This window comes from Pelodiscus sinensis, chromosome 9 (genome assembly GCF_052426305.1).
Source record: "Pelodiscus sinensis isolate ZL-2025 chromosome 9, ASM5242630v1, whole genome shotgun sequence".
NCBI lineage: Eukaryota > Metazoa > Chordata > Testudines > Trionychidae > Pelodiscus > Pelodiscus sinensis.
The window spans coordinates 21,804,523-21,823,767 of record NC_143060.1 but is presented as its reverse complement, the minus strand read 5'-3'; the positions used below and the strand labels follow the sequence as shown (position 1 = coordinate 21,823,767).

Below are 19,245 nucleotides of genomic sequence, written 5' to 3'. Positions count from 1 at the left end.
GCTCCAAATCCACCTCTGCCCTCTTCGCGCCCCCCCCCCCCCATGACCTCCCATTCCTGAGAGATGCAGCCTTAGCAATTACCAGGGATGGGGGCTGGTGTGTGGCAACAGTGGTCAGGCCCCCCCTGCACTCCATGTGGCAGTGGGAGCTGAGGGGAAGCGGACTGCACTGGGAGACAGGGTACCATGGGGCAGTGGTAGGAAGGGGCAGGACTTGAGGGAGAGTCATTCCCTGCCCTGGGGGTCACCAGCCTGAATCACAGAAGTGCTCCAGTCAGGGGTGGCCTGGAGGATATGAGTTTGAGACCTCTGTAGTCACTGTTACCTAAATTTTCCTCTGTACAAATTTTAGACCACACAGTGGCTGAAAAGCTGTTGTCCTGTGTACAGTAGTGTTCTTCACCATTATGACTACTAAGCTGATAGTAATGGTGGGAAATTTTTCATGGAAAAGCGGCATGATGTATCAAGGCCATTGGGAATTCAATGATAATCCAACATAATTGGGTTTCTTTGCTTTGCCCAAAAACCTTATCTATGCTAGTAACCGAAGAGAATCTGAATGTAACCCATCTAAATCTTGTGTAGAAAGAAAATAGCTCTGCCTGTATAACATGGTTAGTTCTCATCTAAACCAGAGTTCTTTAATAAAGTTGTTTATCGTGTCCCCTCTGTAGGGATGTAGTTGACTGCATGATAAGCTTAGGCTTACTGGGTAGTTGAGTCACTACTTGACTACTCCCATTCTCCCCCTCCTTTCCCCCAGCTGCCTCTGTATCAGAGGCAGCAAGCGGCAGGGGAAGCAGGAGCCAGTGCTGGCGGAGGCAGCTTAAAAGCCAGTTCCCCCAGCACCGTCTCCACAGTGCATGGAGGAAAGGGGGGGAGGACAAGGGAGGCAGAGCCACAGTGGGGAACCTTGCGGAGGTGGGATTCAGGAGTCCCGACTCAGCTGGGTCCCAGCCCGCTGTGGCTCTATTTAAATGCAGTTAGAGCCCCCACTGTAGTTCAGCCTTTTTAATGTAGCCTGGCAGCTCTTACTACATTTAAAAAGCAGAGCTGCAGTGGTCTGGGACCCAGTGCAAGCTGGAACTGCTGAGTCATGGACCTACCCAGTCTGTGCCTCTGTAGCTTGACTAATTATGTACTCGGTACAAATTGTATCAAGTAAACAATTAGTCAGTTACCCGCTTTTTAACATCCTTAGCTATAAGCAGTTCAGAGAACTATGTAATGTAATTGGGTCAAAGTGTGTGTGTGCACGCGCATAGGTATATCAGATCAGTTATGCAGTTTAGTGTGAAAGTGGGGGGACAATGAATGCAGCAGCACAGTGCTAGAAACTTAAGTTCATTCTACTGTCCAACATGTTTTTAAGAATCTCTTGATGCTGGATCATGATGTATACTTTCACTTTGGCAGCGTGCTTTGGTTCAGTTGATCAGAGCAGGTCATTATCTTAACTGCATGATGAGATTAATGACCATCTTTTTTTTTTTTTTTTTTTTCTTTCTTCAGAGGGGTAAGAGTGCATGCTTTACACACATTCAAGCAGGTCCCTGTGTAAAGTAAATGATCTTTACCAATAATATTCAGCTGAAAGTATCTGGAGTTGAATCAACTCATTCCCCTTCCACCAGCTAATCTTATTTTGATCCCTCTACAAGTCACACTCTAACTGCCTGGCTGCTCACCTAATAAATGATGTACTTTTTACTCTGCTGCAAGATTAAGCAGAAACTGGACCCTGAAGGATAAATCTTTGTTTGAAATATAAACCCTTGGGTAATTATTAGTATGGTAATTGACCATGGGGATTTTAAATTTTGAGAAACTTCTCCTAATAGAAGTCTTTAAAAGAAGCAATATTTTTACTGGCAATATGCTACTCTTCATATCAACTGAACTTGAAGAGGCAGTATCTATGCATTCTTTGCTCCATTCAACTTATCTGCCTCTGTATCTCTTCATAAAGATGAGAGGATATGTTTTTTACATCCCTCCACCCCCACATTCTTGGGCATAAACAAATAAGGAAATACAAACTAGATGGATTTTACAAAGTGGGTGCGTAAGTGGTTAGATAATTGTTCTCTGAGAGTAACAATGATTTACACTGGGCTTAATAAAAACTTTTATTTATTATCAAATATAAAAAGTGAAAACAGACAGATTAAAGTAAGTTACAAAGCCAAAATAAACAAACTAAACCTAATACACTGCAGACCTAATGTGGTGCTGCCACCTTGGGTTGGGCAGGGAGTTCATGCCTTCGTAACTCTCTGGGAAGAGAACTCCTTCTTCCACACCCACGTCCTCCAAGCGATGTGGTTGGGAGGAGCAGAGCAGGATGGGACCGGGTTGCTTAATTTCCTGCTGTCAAGTGCAGGGGTGGATCAGGCTCTCGGCTAGTCCTCTGGGCCCTGCAGATCCTGTGATCATTGCTTCAAACTGTCTTGTCATATGGATGGGAAGGCTCTGCTCCTCAGATAAGTACCTAGACGTACAAGGGACATAACATTGACTGAATCCAGAAATTAGATATTAGACATCAATACGATCAGGTTTTTTGTCTCTGATGATTACAAGAAAAGAAACTAGGTTCTGAAAATCTGTAATTGCCTCTTTCTGTTAAAGCAGTTGGAAATGCATGGGTTGTACATTAATATCTGTAAATTCTTCTCCTATGCCATATACTAACTGATCTTGTAAGGTCGGTGCACAGTTTATAGAATGCCTTTTCAGTTCACATTTTCTTAAGTCCTTCTGAAGGGCCATAACTTGGACAGGTCATTGTTGTCCAAGTGGTAGATGTGCTATGTTCTGCCACTCACTTCTAGTTTGCCTTCTTTAAAAGTAGACCTCATGGTGACAGCAGATACTCCACCATGTGATGCAAAGTGTCACTGGCATATATAGTCAGTAGAACAAGGCTAACACTTTCTCACTTAAGCTATGTCTATACAGCTTCCCTCTTTCGGCAAAAGCCTATGCAAATGAAGCGTGGGTTAGCATATTGGTGCGCATCATTTGCATAATTCATTAGCCATTTTTGTGCAAACCCCCCTTCTTGCACAAGAGCCATTCTTCCTCATTTTTTCAGGAAGAATGGCTCTTGCGCAAGAGGGGGATTTTGCGCAAAAAGGCGCTGTGTAGATGGTGCCTCTTTGCACAAAAACCTCTTGCAGAAAATGGCTCCTGATTATGCAAATGAAGCATAGCAATATGCTAATCTATGCTTCATTTGCATAGGCTTTTGTGGAAGAAGGAAGCCGTGTAGATGTAGCCTCTGAAATGTCTTCACTTTTTCGTTTCTTGCATATGTTGAAAGACTCCCTAAACAATTTTTCAAGGGCTACTCTGAAGTATCTGGTCTCCTGTACTTCTGTGTGTGGTTCAGAGGATAATCTGGTTTAATAATCTGTTAATCGTGTAACATGTTAATGTGGCTTGTTTCATTTTCAGCTCCAAGTCCCACTACGGCTGTGCCCTACGTGTCAGTAAAATGCATAGATGTACGGAAAAACCACCACAAAACTAAATGGTTAATACCCTGGGGGCCCAACCAGTGTGAGAAGATCCGAGATCTTGATGAGGCAATGAGCAGACAAATAGAAGCCAACGACATTGTGTTTGCTGTTCATATCCCCCTCCCCACCAAGGAGATGAGCCCCTGGTTCCAGTTTATACTTGTTATCCTGCAACTGGACATTGCGTTCAAGAAAAATAACGAGATAAGTAAGTCACTCACTGTATCCCCCAAATGTTTAATCAAAGCAAGAAAATATTGATCATAGAGTGTTTGTTAAATGTCTCTTAAAATAGTGGGTTGCTGTAAATTAAATGTATGTTCATTGTCCGTATAGACAAAGTTGCGCTACATGGGAACCTACTAACAGTGCAAATGCATAAAAGGTTCCTTTTTGAAACCATCCTCTTACGGATAATGTTAATGTTTTGAGTTTGTGTCAATTTATGAATTATTTACTATGTGAAAAATTACTTAATCATGGAAAAAATCAAAATATCCTCCCTAACCATACAAAAGGGAGTGGCTTTTCCAGAGCCAGCTTTGCCAGATCTTACCACATAACAAACTGTTTTGTGCCTTTGTACTGCTCCCACTGAAGTCCAATGGCAACAGTCCATTGACATAGTGAAACTACCATTTGAAAAAAAGTCAGTAGTTGGGATCCATGACCTCCTCTGCAAGGGAGAAAGTTTTTGTTTGTTTTTAAATTCCAGAAACTTTGCTAGAGTAGTGATGCTAACAAGAAGGCTCTATTTTTAATATGACATACAGCATTTTACTAGATAGACTATTAAGCAGCCTATTAAGCAGCTAGTGCTGGAATGGTCAGTGGCAAGAATAGACATTTATGAAAATTTCTGAGAGAGCTAGCGAGGCCTCTTCTCATTGAAAGAAATTGTGGGGCGGGGACAGTTCCAACAGGTTAAAGCAGTTGTCTCCAACCTTTTTACACCCAAGATCACTTTTTAAGTCTCAGAACAGGCAAAGATCTACTGCCCCGCCCCTTCCTTGAAGCCCCGCCTACATTACATGAGGAAATCTAATGTAAACGTACTGTGCAGATGCGCAGTTCAGAGAGGGCTCAAGAGCTACTCTTAGAGCCCCTGAGATCTACCGGTAGCCCACGATCTACTGGTTGGTGACCACGGGGTTAAAGGAAGGAAAGCTAGCAGAAGAATTGTCGTCTTTCTCTCCTTCCCAGCAAAGAATGCTGACATGTAATTGTGATCTGGTCTGAGACTATAAATGGCTTTTTCTTTACTCTGTCCCTTCCAAATCTCAGTTTTGAGGGCACAAAAATGGAGTGGACTCTTTCATAAGATCGAAGGGTCACCTTGAGATCATTCCTGTTTTAGTCCTACTGTTGTTGATTGAACCTTTCGTCTCCTTGCTGTTACTTGATGTAGTAGTTTTACACTTGATACCATAGGCTGAACACACCTACAAGCTGCATTCAGAAAGACTGAGTAAAATGCATGGTTAATCTCCATTATCACAGTTTGGAAGTCATTCCCCTAAGATTCATGTCCCAAGTTATTATGTAGTGTTTTAAAATATTAATCAGCAGTACTTTTAACCAAGCTAAAATTGAATGCAGTCTCTCTACAAGTCTTCTAGCGATTTTATGTATATCCCTTACATTTATAAATTGGAAATCTGAATAGATATTGTCAGAAAACTAGAGAAAGATAAAGGGGGATGTTAGTCTGTACTTGGACAGTGACCCTGTAGCTTTCTCATGCTTAATTGAATTGGGTTTCAGTTGGCGTTTCAAAAGCCAGGACCTCTGATCACTAGTGGTCTGGAAGCTGTTTGAGCTGAACAAAAGTGTATTTGCAATAATTCCCTGTTCTTGAATTTTCTGAGTCGGATTATTTTGAAGAATCTGATATTGGGGTTCTAGGAGGGGGTATGTATAGAATATTTCCTTGGGTGGAGGGGAGGGGAGGGGTGGTTCAAGTGACAAGGTTGCAGTGACTCATGTTTTTGTTTTTGATGTAAGCTTTTCCTGTGACCAGTTTAACTTCTAAATTTTGCCATTTGAGCCACAGGGCAAGGATAATGGGAGACTGTCATAGTTCTACCACAGTTTAATTAGTATTGCTCTGCTTGCTCACTGTGCATCACTGACTGTTTAGAATACCAAGTCAGGCATGCCTGTCCAGCAACTTAAGAACATAACTTGGTCATTGACTGAACAAGGGCTTTCCTGTGATAGAATGAAATGCTAATCATGGCACTGTGGCCCCAAGTAAAATTCTGTAAGATGGTTTATTTTTCTCAAAGCAGCACCAGCTGGGTAGCCCTAAAATGTACCTACAGGAATGCTGAATGGAAGACAGGAGATATTCCAGAAGATTGGAAAAGGGAAATTATGGTGCCCATCTATAAAAAGGGAAATAAAAACAACCCAGGAAACTACAGACCTGTTAGTTTAATTTCTATGCCAGGAAAGATAATGATAGAAATGTAGCCGTGTTAGTCTGGGGTAGCTGAAGCAAAATGCAGGACAATGTAGCACTTTAAAGACTAACAAGATGGTTTATTAGATGATGAGCTTTCGTGGGCCAGACCCACTTCCTCAGATCAAATAGTGGAAGAAAATAGTCACAACCATATATACCAAAGGATACAATTAAAAAAAAATGAACACATATGAAAAGGACAAATCACATTTCAGAACAGGAGGGGGATGCGGGGGGGAGGAAGGAAGGTAAGTGTCTGTGAATTGATGATATTAGAGGTGGGGAGAGTGGGATGTCTGTGAGCTAATGGTATTAGCTTCCCCAATTATCACCTCTATCTTGGTAATGGGTAAGATAGTTTGAGTGTTTGTTCATTCCTTCCCGAAGAGTGTCGAATTTTAACATGAATGACAGTTCAGAGGATTCCCTTTCAAGTGCAGATGTAAAAGGTCTTTGTAGCAGAATGCAGGTGGTTAAGTCATTGAGAGAGTGTCCTTTCTGGTTAAAATGGCAAGAAACTGGTTTTTCTTTGTGATCTTGTCTGATATCTGTTTTGTGGGCATTAATCCTTTGGCAAAGTGTCTGAGATGTTTGTCCAATGTACATAACTGGCTGGATAACTGTTCCCAGAGAGTAGTTATTAATAGTTCACAATCCTGCTGGAAAGGAGTAACAAGTGGGGTTCCGCAGGGGTCTGTTTTGGAACTGGTTCTGTTCAATATCTTCATCAACTATTTAGATATCGGCATACAGAATATGCTTATTAAGTGTGCAGATGATACCAAGCGTTGAGAGGTTGCAACTGCTTTGGAGGATAGGGTCATAATTCAAAATGATCTGGACAAATTGGAGAAATGGTCTAAGGTAATCAGGGCAAATGCAAAGTGCTCCACTGAGGAAGGAACAATCAGTTTCACACATACCAAATGGGAAGCGACTGTCTAGGAAGGAGTACGGCAGAAAGGGATCTAGGGGTTATAGTGGACCACAAGCTAAATATGAATCAACAGCGTGACACTGTTGCAAAAAAAGCCAACATGATTCTAGGATGCATTAACAGCTGTGTTGTGAGCAAGACACGAGTAGTCATTCTTCTGCTCTACTCTGCGCTGATTAGGCCTCAGTTGGAGTATTGTGTCCAGTTCTGGGCGCCACATTTCAAGAAAGATGTGGAGAAAATGGAGAAGGTCCAGAGAAGAGAAACAAGAATGATTAAAGGTCTAGATTACATGACCTATGAAGGAAGACTGAAAGAATTGGAAAAGAGAAGATTGAGAGGGGACATGATAGCAGTTTTCATGTATCTAAAAGGATGTTTCAAGGAGGAGGGAGAAAACTTATTCTTCCTGGCCTCTGAGGATAGAACAAGAAGCAATGGGTTTAAAATGCAGCAAGGGAGGTTTAGGTTGGACATTAGGAAAAAGTTCCTAACTGTCAGGGTGGTTGTGGAATCTCCATCTCTGAAGATATTTAAGAGGAGGTTAGATAAATGTCTATCGGGGATGGTCTAGAGCAGTGGTCCCCAACGTGGTGCCTGCGGGCGCCATGGTGCCTGCCGGGGCATTTGTGTGCACCCGCCGACAACCTGGGCCAGCCCCATTGCGCGGCGCACTGGAGGCGCTGGCCCCAGGCGCGCGACACGCACCAGCGCCTTGTGCGCGGCGCTCGGGCAGCCCCAGCCCCGGGGCACATGCGGGCACGCGGCGCCGGTGCCAGCCCCAGGCGCGCAGCTCGGGCGGTGGCCCCGGGCCCACAGCACAACGCACTCGGGCGGCCCCAGCCCCGGTGAACATGCCGGCGCCAGGTGCAAGGGCATCCCTGCCCCTGGTGTGCCCCAGCACGTGCGGCCCCGCCCCTTGGGCGCCCAGCGAGTGAGTGGCCCTGCCCCCAGGTGCCCGGGAGCCTGTAAAGGTTGGGGACCACTGGTCTAGAGTAGTACTGGGTCCTGCCATGAGGGCAGAGGACTGGACTCGACCTCTCCAGGTCCCTTCCAGTCCTAGTATTCTATGATTCTGTGATTCTATACACCCTTCAGAAGAAAGGAAGGCTGCCTTCACCGACATCTTTAGAAACACATTTAGGCCTTTTATAAGTATCCGGATACTTAAGAGCAAACTGCTTTTTCTATGTCTGGGTATGTCTACGTTACCCCGCTAGTTCGAACTAGCGGGGTAATGTAGGCATACCGCAATTGCAAATGAAGCCCGGGATTTGAATTTCCCGGGCTTCATTTGCATAAGCCGGGCGCCGCCATTTGTAAATCCCGGCTGGTTCAAACCCCGTGCCGCGCGGCTACACGCGGCACGAACTAGGTAGTTTGAACTAGGCTTCCTAGTTCGAACTACCATTTCTCCTTGTGGAATGAGGAGTAACGGTAGTTCGAACTAGGAAGCCTAGTTCGAACTACCGTTACTCCTCATTCCACAAGGAGAAATAGTAGTTCGAACTAGGAAGCCTAGTTCAAACTACCTAGTTCGTGCCGCGTGTAGCCGCGCGGCACGGGGTTCGAACGAGCGGGGATTTAAAAATGGTGGCGCCCCACTTATGCAAATGAAGCCCGGGAAATTCAAATCCCGGGCTTCATTTGCAATTGCGGTATGCCTACATTACCCCGCTAGTTCGAACTAGCAGGGTAGTGTAGACATACCCTCTGTCAGTCCATGTGGAAAGCTGCCTTGGCTTGGCTTTTTCTCTGAGGTAGGCTAATTTCTGGGTCTAAACAAACTATCTCTGTTTAATGCAATGTTTATTCAAATACTAGAAACAACAGATGCTCTTGCTCAGTTTGACTGTTCTGAAAAAGATGCGGAGCAGGGAGAAATCTGCCAAAAGTCTGAATTGCTGAAGTGGTTAAAAAGGTCTTTGTTGGGCTATTGAAATGTGCCACGCATATTTCATTTAATCGGTCAAGCAGGTAACCACTGCAAATAGAATTCCAGTCTTAGTGCAAGAAGTCTCATTCACATAAGCTATATGAAACAAATGCTCTGTGTGAATAACATTGGCCAGTTTCCATCAATAACACAGCTGTTGAAAGAGCTTAGTTACCAGGGCAATGGATGGCGCTCTGAGGGAATGTTTGTATGCAGTAATCTGACATTTAGCTGGCTGGCAGCAACCTTGAAAGTGAAGTAGAATTAGGGAGGGAGCAGTGGTGATAATCTGGTTTCTGACCACAAGAAATCCCTTGTTTAGAGACAGCACAAAAGGTTTCTTTTGAAACCTGAAGTGTTACTATATTATTATGCTATTAGATCTCATTCCTGTCATTGAGTTAAAGGAATGCAGGAAACTTTTTGGGAATGGGTAAATTGCCATTTAGCTCATCAATGCTCATTCTACCATACAATACCTGGTTTCAAACCAACTGTTTCTTGAACTGACCCACACTACACATCTCCTCTTAGCTCAGCAAGTCATGCATACACCAATACTTTCTAAACTTTCATGCATTCTGGCCTTTAATCCTTCCGCAATAACTGCCTTTAGCAGGTAACATTCCAGATTGTATACACTTCCCATAATGATTGAGATCTTCTTTCACTTACTTAATAGGTTTCCATTAGATTCTGTCAGTTTGTTGTTCTCATAAGGGAAGCCCTTCAATTTAAGTCCCAATCCTCAATATTCTCTAATCTTCTTTAAGAAATAACAGTCTGCACATCTTGCCACCACACTGGTAACAGCTGCCTCTCTTCTATGAAGCATTCAATGTTCTGTATAACTCGACAGTACTTTTTAACCTGCTGTACCTCCATAGACCCAGGACCTTCCTGATTATCATGCTTTACCTGTTGTACATAATCAGCGTACAATGGTCCAGTCATCTAGATCTGTAATAACTAACATGAGCACCTCTCAGATTATTTTATATTTAACTTCTTTCATGTAGAGAACTGATTTATTTCTATTCACACTTAGTGAACTTGGACTCAGGTTTTATTCCGTGCATGGACTTGCTATAAACTTGGCCCAGTCACTTGACATTGCTCCCTCAGGCTAGGTCTACACGATATTGTTTTATCGGAAAAAGCTACACAAAATGTGCTCTTTTTTTTTTTTTTCCAATTCTTGCATAGTTTTTTCCAATTCTTTTGTCGGAAGAGTCTTTTCTGACATTTGGCCTGTCTAGACGGGGCCAATTGTCAGAAAAGCCCCCTCTTTTGGAAGCCCCCTTATTCCTCCTAGAAGGAGGCGTATAGGGGCTTCTGAAAGCACGTTTGCCCTTCCACCAAAAAAAGTGGAAGTGCAAACGTGTTCCCTGGACATGGTGAGGTTTTTTCTGGCATACTTCTGGTATGCCGGGAAAACCCCTCAGTCTAGCCATAGCCTCAGTTTCACCATATGTAAAATGAGGACAATATTTGACAGCAATATATGAAGTGGGTCTGGCCCACGAAAGCTCATCACCTAATAAACCATCTTGTTAGTCTTTAAAGTGCTACATAGTCCTGTCTTTTGTTTCAGCTACACCAGACTAACACGGCTGCTTCTCTATCACTATTCTTAAAGAACAGGAGATGTGGCAGCATTTTATTACACTGTAAATCAATGGTGTGACTTTGCCTATTACATTTCAAACTGTCTTGCAAAGGACTTAATTCTTTCAATCTAATTTTTAAAAAGAGGTGGAAGGAGACTCACTTAAGTGAATTTTAAAAATTATAATTTATGTGATTGACTCAGTTTCCTCAACATGGAGTAAAAAAAATTCCTTTCGGGGGGAAGGGAAGGGAATGGTGATGGTATTCCTGCCATAGCCAGTCTACCCCTGTGTGTTCCTACTCAGATTTATGAGCTAGCTTTTGTCTCTCGGTTAGTTGGTTTGTACATCCATCCCTTTGCTGTCTGCTAATGCAAAAACTGAAAAATGTTTGTAGTTACAAATGTCTTTCCTGTTTGCTCTATTAGTATGCGGCTGGCACAGTCCCGTCATTCTGTGAAATTACTTCTCTATTTTTAGACTGTGACTGAAGATATCTACACTAATAACAGTTTAAAGGGAATTAGGTGAAAACTCTTAGCTGCTGAATCTCTATCCTCAAAAATCCCAAAGGTATATTGAGATGTGACATGGGAATTGTGAGGAGAACTATATCTTCGAGATGAGTGTCCCTATTGGTGCTTCACAGCATGTCTGTGCATCCCATTGTTGCAGACTGGATACTTCATAGCAGTGCCTGGGGGGGGGCTGCACATGCACAGTGAGCAGGGCACGTGGCATCATGCAGTGCAACTATACATATGCAGCCCCGTTCCCTGAGTTCCTTCTTACCGCCCCTGACTTAAGACTGAGCTCGGCCGTGCTCTTCACTCAGCATTCTGTCTTGTAGATAAGCAGTTCATTTTCACTTGTTTTTCTGTCCTTACCCTTCGTCTTCTCCAAATTCATTCCCCCCCCCCAAAAAACCCCCCCACAAAACCAAAAAAATTTATCTCAAAGTTGTTTTTCCCTAGTTGCTATTGTTTGCCTCCCTTTTTGGCAACAATACCTGGATCAATAAGATTCAAATGGCTCTGCCAGTAATCGTGTGACGCTCATCTCTGACTGACACTAAGGGTGTGTCTAGACTACATGCCAACGTCGACGGAGGCATGTAGATTAGACAGATCGGCAGAGGGAAATGAAGCCATGATTTAAATAATCGCGGCTTCATTTAAATTTAAATGGCTGCCCCGCTCTGCCGCTCAGCTGTTTGTCGGCAGATTGGGGCAGTCTGGACGTGCCGCGGTCGACAAAGAAGCCTTTGTCGATTGGCGCAGGTATGCCTCGTGAAACCAGGTTTACCTGCACCAATCGACAAAGGCTTCTTTGTCGACCGCGGCGCGTCCAGACTGCCCCGATCTGCCGACAAACAGCTGATCGGCAGAGCGGGGCAGCCATTTAAATTTAAACGAAGCCGCGATTATTTAAATCGCGGCTTCATTTCCCTCTGCCAATCTGTCTAATCTACATGCCTCCATCGACGGAGGCATGTAGTCTAGACACACCCTAAAAGTGCATCAGATGTCTAAGCAAAAATCACATACAGCAGGACTGCCATCATTGTGCCAAGCTTAAGGCGTGTACGTGCAGGGACTGAGATCTCCATATTAAGATGTTTATGCTTGAAAAAGCACAGCATCCATCCTCAGACCCAGGCACTCAATGGTACAATATACCTAAACCTGACAAAGGGGGAAAAATCCCCTAGGAAACGCACCTCCTCTCTACGTCACAAATCTCCATCGCCTGAGCAGCACCTGAGCAAGAAATCGGCACTGAGAGTTGAGGCTACACCACGTCTTAGTACATAAGGCGTGCCAGGCCTCTTGCACCTATTGTGGCATCTTTTAAACAGAGCACGCACAAAGCTCAGGGCCCAGCTTGGCACCGAGTAACCAGACAGCAGAATCATTGGTGCTGATACAACACCGTAGACTAGGATGGCAACGGACACTGGTACCATCCCTACAGCCAACAGTGCCACAACCATCTCGGTACTGCAGCATACATCGGTGTCGACCACTCCTCAAGCAATTTGGCACCATCCACCCTGGCACCGATGTATCTCCATCAGAAGGATCTCGCTATTTCTTCTGCTTTTAACTTCCCGTTCCTCAGCACCGATACATCACCGACCTCAGCAGCACCAAGGCATGTCTTTTCTCCCACAGGCCTATCCAGTGATGAAGAGGGGAGAGGCGAAGTAGCTTTTTTTCCACCCCAGCTGTCGCCTGGCACCAAAGTATCTGTCCTGTCCACTCATCCCAGTTTCAGACATTCGCTGGGTACCAGCATCCACCCCCCGCTTGAGGACCACATCCCTCACTGCCACTGCTGAGAGGCAATACTGGAGCCCATGGGCATACAATTATAGGAGAAAGCACACCAAAAAAGGGGGTCAATCAACCTGCACCCTCTCCACCACCACAGTGTCCATCACCCCACAGGTTTCAGGAGGGGGCATCAGATCTGCAATCTCTCGAATCAGGCCCAGGCACATCAACCTCTCTCCTCAAGTCTCCATCTGAGCCCATGGCAACTTGCTTGCTTCTCCGTCTATCAATGAAAACTGCATTCTTAGTGGTAATTACATCAGCCAGGTGTGTGGGAGAGATACCTTGATGGCAGGTCCGCCATCTGTCTTTTTTCAAAGATAGTCAGACTATGTACCCATCTGAAGTTCCTTCCCAAAATATGCTTCATCATTCCATGTAAATCAGACCATTCTCTTACATGTATGTTTTCCCAAGCCTCATGCCAATGCTTTCAAGGCAAAAATAAATACCCTTGATGTCCAAAGGGCACTCTTCTTTTACATCCACAGAGCAAGGCTTTTTAGATCCTCACCCAGGGTAAATCTACATTAGCCACCCTAGTTCGAACTAGGGAGGCTAATGTAGTCATTTGAACTTGCAAATGAAGCCCAGGATTTAAATATTCCGGGCTTTATTTGCATGTTCCCGGGCGCCGCCATTTTTAAATGCCCCATAGGAGGAGTAACAGTAGTTCGAATTAGGAACTTTAATTCGAACTACCTAGTCTGTGCCGCGTGTAGCCGCAGGCAGGTAGTTCAAACTACGGGGCATTTAAAAATGGCGTTGCCCAGGAACATGCAAATAAAGCCCAGGATATTTAAATCCCGGGCTTCTTTTGGAAGTTCGAATGATTACATTAGCCACCCTAGTTCGAACTAGGGTGGCAATGTAGACATACCCCCAGGCTGTTTATATCTATAGCAGAATGCAATGAAGGACAATGGATATCCTCTCAAAGATCATCACTCTGTTGACTATAGAGTGTTAGTTAAAGGTCTCTTAAAAGAGTAGATTGCTGTAAATTAAATGTATGTTAATTGTCTGTATAGACAAAGTTGTACTACGTGGGGTACCTACCAACAGCACAATCACCTAAGGCCACTACCTCGATACGGACCCATTCCACCAGAGCCATGGACATATCTGTGGTTTATCCCCACAAGATTCCCCTCACGGACATATGCACTGTGGTCATGTGGGCTTCTGACCAAACATTTGCCAAACACTATGCATTTTCTCATGGACCTCTGTCCTCAACTAAGGTTTCCAAGGCTTTGCTAGCTACAGCTAGCTCACCTGTCATCTGAAATCCCTACCTCCTTACAACATATTGCTTTGCGGCCACCTGCTGTGGAGCGCCCACAGGGATGTGTCTCAAAGAAGAGAAACTGACGTTCTTCGAGATGAGCTCCACTACCATCCCTTTCTTCCTCTCTACTTTGGAGACCTGGATCAGGCTGAGCTTCCAGGTAGAAAAGGAAGTGAGAGGAGGGGGGGCTATGCACCTCACTTGAACCCTCCCCGGCACTGCTGTGAAGAATGCGGCGCTGGGACACACCAACACCTGCTGTGGAACACGCACAGGGACACTCATCTCGAAGGACGTCAGTCACTGCTAAAGGTGAGTCGCCTCCTTAGCTCTTACTTTAGGGGTCTTGTTGTGGTGGCCTGAGTTATCTTATGAATGTCCATAAAACTGTCATGGAGAAGTCTGATGGGGAGAACCCTTAGAAGTAAGTGGGTACCGGAGACAACCATCCTTGGCACATTCCCTACTGTGTATAAATATGTGTATTTCCTCTTCTAGAGAGTGTTTCTGAATGAGATTATTATTCACCACCTCTTTGGTACTGACCACTGAGGTGTGCTATATGAGGGTATGAAATCTGGAATTGATTCTCTAGGCATGGCTCCATTATCTATACAGCAGTGGTTCTCAAGCTACAGTTAGTGTTCCATGGCTGCCTTCCAGGTGGTTCGTATCTGAAGCTTAGCCCCCCACCCCTTCTACCTTCTCTCCTTACAGCACAGGGACCCTGTACTAGCGCTCCAGCCTTGCGCCTCCACCCCTGCCCATGAGATTGGAGTGCCAGTGCTGGTTTCCCTCAGGGGGTGGGAGGGAGGGAGCCTCAAGCCTCCCTACCCACATCCAGCTCACGGGGAAGAAGCGGAGCCAGAAGCAGCTCTGTGCGCTGCCACTCCCCTTTTCCCACCCCTGGCTGGGGAAACAGCAGCGAATGGATGTGCAGCCTAGAGGCTTTCCCTGCTGTTCCTGTTGGCCAGAGTTGCGGCCAATGGGATCGGTGGGAGGCTGTGTCTGGGACATGATGCCTGGGAATGGCATGGGGCAGGAAAGCAAGTAAGTGCCTCCCTGTCACCCCTTCATGCCCTGACCCTGCACCCCAGACTACTTCTATACCCTCCCTCCTGGTCAGACACCCTTCCTCCAGCCTGTTCCTGCATCCGACCTTCCACCCAGACTTGCAGCCTCACCCCCTCCTGTACCTCACCTTCCACACAGATCCTGAACCCCCAGCCTTATCCCACTCACTTGCTGCCCTGTCCCACACACTGACCCCTCATTTTTGTTCCCGGGGGGGGGGGGGGGGGGGGCACAAAATCCACTAACCCTAAAATTTTGGAGGGTTTTTTGTTTGTTTGTTTGTTTGTTTGCTTCCTACTTGTGTGGACCTCAATTGATTTTTTTTTTCCCCCCCCTGTGAAATCAGTAGCACCTGACCCAAAAAATGTTCCCTACCCCTGCCATAAATAAAGGCAATGTTGAAACCTTTTGTGTTGGACGTAAACTAATATTGTACTTAGTTTGATTAAACTTAATTTAAAATTACGTGACAGTTAATGTGCTTAGTCTGTTTAATATTTTCTTTCCTTTCCTTTCTTATTGCTTAAACTAAACCCATTCTCCCTAGCTGCAGCACTAGCAAAATGGCTTTGGCATAATTATGTAATTAATGGCAAGTTTCCATTAGCAACTGGTGGTCTGTGGAAAGGTTTGCATTGAGCCAGGTGGGCCACGGGCCAAAATGTTTGAGGACCACTGCTATACAGCATCCTCCTTATACTTACAATGGAATGTCATCATCACTTTTTCTTTGCCAAAGTGTCCTGGGCATCTATGGAAGGTTTGCTTTAGACTGAACATGCAATGGGAGACATAGCCGGGAAACCCTCACAACTATAATAGGCTTAGTCTGAATCCTAACTATATGCTGTAGCCAAGTGTTTCTTGAAGTGGTCTGTGGGCCTGCCTAGGGAAAGCCTAGTCAGACTTGACCCCAAAAGCCAGCTCCTTGTCTGGAAATGGCAAACTGCAGCTGATGGGACCCATGAGGCTGTGTGGCTATAGAGCCTTTAGGTCAGTGGTCCCCAACCTTTAGAGGCTCCCGGGCGCCCGGGGGGCGGGGCCACTCACGCACCGGGTGCCCAGGGGTGGGGCTGCGTGTCCTGGGGCACGCCAGGGGCGGGGATGCCCTTGCACCCGGTGTCAGCATGTGCCCCGGGGCTGGGGCTGCCCGAGCACCTTGTGCTGTGGGCCCGGAGCTGGCGCCGCCGCCCGAGCTGCGCGCCTGGGGCCGTCACTGGCGCCGCGCGCCCGCATGTACTCCAGGGCTGGGGCCGCCCCAGCGCCGCGCACCAGGCGCCGGTGTGTGTCACATGTCTGGGGCTGGCGCCTCCAGTGCGCCGTGCACCGGTGGCGGGGCCAGCCCAGGTTGTCGGCGGGCGCACACAAATGCCCCGGCGGGCGCTATGGCACCTGCGGGCACCGCGTTGGGGACCACTGCTTTAGGTAAACAAAGCAGTGTGGGCCTGCTAGCGGCTTTCCCAAAGAGGGCCCCTGTCCCACTTTGAGAAACACTGCTGTAGCCTATTATAAGTGTCTGACCAATCTCCTGTTTTGACACTAAAGGAGGTGGCAGATGCCACGTCTGTGTATAGCCCAACGCACTTCAGGTTTTTGGAGCCATAGTAGGGTTGCCAGGTGTCCAGTATTCACCCGGACAGTCTGGTATTTTCAGCTCCTGTCTGGGGAAAAAAAATTCAGAGAAGAACGGACACCTAAAATATCCGATATTTTCTGATTTCTCTCACTCACCCTCCCCAGCCAGGAGGCGAAAATGCCAGGCACCTGGCAACCCTACAAACACTCAGCACCCGGCCTTCTCCTGAGCCCTCCCTCCTGGCTCCCAATACCCCCAGCCCCCATGCTTACCTGGCTGTGCAAGGCTGCTGGCACAAAATGGCTGCCGACCAAGGGTCTTAGTGCTCAACCGCTTGCCTGTTCCTGCACTCACTGTTAAAGGGGACATGCTGTTTTATTTTCTCCCTTTCTCTCTCTCTCTTTTTTTTTTTTTTTTTCCTCAACAACTGTGGTCTCCTACTCCTTTTTTTTTTTTTTTTTTTAAATTCCTTCAACAGAATTTTTCCCCGGTGTTTTTTTTGGGGGGGAAAGGGGGGGTTCGGTATTTTTGTTTCAACCATTTGGCAACTCTATATGCAACACATGGAGGAACTGAATAACTAATTCCCTGAACATTGTTGTTTGGCATGCTGACTATATGAATAGGTACTCGGCAGCACCTGACCTGTCTCCCTTCCACCCCTACTTTTTCTCCCTGAATAAGAAAATCTCTCCTTATACCTAAACTATGGAGAAAATAGTACCCCCCTCTGCACTCCAGTCTGCCTTTTTCTGCCCACACGTGACTCTTTCTTTTTATAGGAAGGATGTATGGCTGCCTCTCCAAAGCCTTGAAGGCATTGCCTATTGTATATAACCTGGTTCTGATTATATTTTTTGATGAGGAGATCCTTACTCACCCCCAAAAGTACCTGGAGTTATCTTAAATGGGCTGTATCCCCATCCTGCAACTGTCTGAGCCCAAAGAGCATTCTATATGGATCTGCAGTAGGGATCTCCAAAAGAAGATAAAAGATCAATATAAAGATGAGCCCTTCATGGTATATGAGGGAGTCAGTTGGGTGAGACTCTTTGTTTAGGGGCCTTTGTATTTCTTGTAACTTTGCTTATGAAACCCTTACTCTCTATTTGAATCCCTCTTCAATACCCAATTTTCTGCCATCCTACATTCCTTACGGGTAGCTAACTTTATACCAACTAGCCCAAGAAGCACAACTTTGACTACTTTATTTGTATGTTGTATTTTTTCCCCATGCTCCTTTTTCAGTTTTTCCCTAACTTAAAACATGAGCTTCTCAGGACAAATATTGTGCCTTGCTTCTGTTTGGAAAGCAGACTGTGTATTGGGCGCTACAAGAATTGAATAATAAGTTGATGGTGAGTCTGTCTTTCTTCATTCCTCCAATGACTTTTCTTGTGACTCTTGACACTTGTGGCTGGCATCCAGTTCAAAAAACACTCCCTTGTCTTGCAGCCAAATATAATGGGGTGATCACTTTTGCTCCTATTTCTACAGTATGTTAAGTGTATACTGTATGTCAACTATACATCTGTTTTTTTTTCTTTTTAAATCCGCAAGAGCATCAGCAGTGTTTATCCAGCTGAACAAAAAAATGAAATAACAGTTAACTATCTGAGGGTATGTCTACACTACTACCCTAGTTTGAACTAGGGTGGTAATGTAGGCAACCGGAGTTGCAAATGAAGCCCGGGATTTGAATTTCGTGGGCTTCATTTGCATATTGCCGGGCGCTGCCATTTTTAAATGTCCGCTAGTGCGGACTCTGTACCGCGCGGCTACACGCGGCACGGACTAGATAGTTCGGACTAGGCTTCCTATTCTGACGAGGAGTAACGGTAGTTCGGAATAGGAAGCGGACATTTAAAAATGGCAGCGCCCGGCAATAGGCAAATGAAGCCCAGGAAATTCAAATCCCGGGCTTCATTTGCAACTCCGGTTGCCTACATTACCACCCTAGTTCGAACTAGGGTCGTAGTGTAGACATACCCTAAGGGAGTAAGAATAACCAATACAAGTAGGATTTACAAATCTTTTGTGGTTAAAGTAGTTAACAGATTTTTTTTTCTCCAAAAAGACAGAGCTGATTTAAGTATAAAGGTGTCATTAATACAGCCAGATGGGGTTTACACTGTATTCAAGAACCTCTTCATTTTAATTTGAAGGAACACTTTGGCCAAGTTGCATCTCTGATGGGTGAGGCAATCCCATAATATATCTTAATAAAACTCTGAAAACTTGAAAATAAAATTATTCTGGGTTTTGACTTTCTCCCCCCCCCCCCCCTTCTCTTGGCTTGGACAAAAATACATTAATTTTGCATTCTGGTTTTCACCCCCAGTAATAGTGCAGCAATGTCTTAGATTGCAAAAATGAAGTGTTGAGTTTTGTTCCAGTTGGAACAGTTTTTTTTTTTTTTTTTTTTTAAGTCCTAAATATTCTTTTTTTTTTTTTTTAAGGGTTTGTAAAATGGGGGAGGGGAGGTTGGGTA

At 45.3% G+C, this 19,245-nt stretch overlaps 1 protein-coding gene across 1 annotated transcript in view; it reads left to right on the top strand.

The window, feature by feature from the left end:
• WLS (Wnt ligand secretion mediator) overlaps positions 1-19,245 on the top strand; it is a 70,851-nt gene that overhangs the window by 24,997 nt on the left and 26,609 nt on the right. The window contains exon 2 of the mRNA XM_006125001.5: positions 3,463-3,735. Coding sequence (XP_006125063.2) covers positions 3,463-3,735 — 273 coding nt within the window. The remainder of the gene's footprint in view (positions 1-3,462; positions 3,736-19,245) is intronic.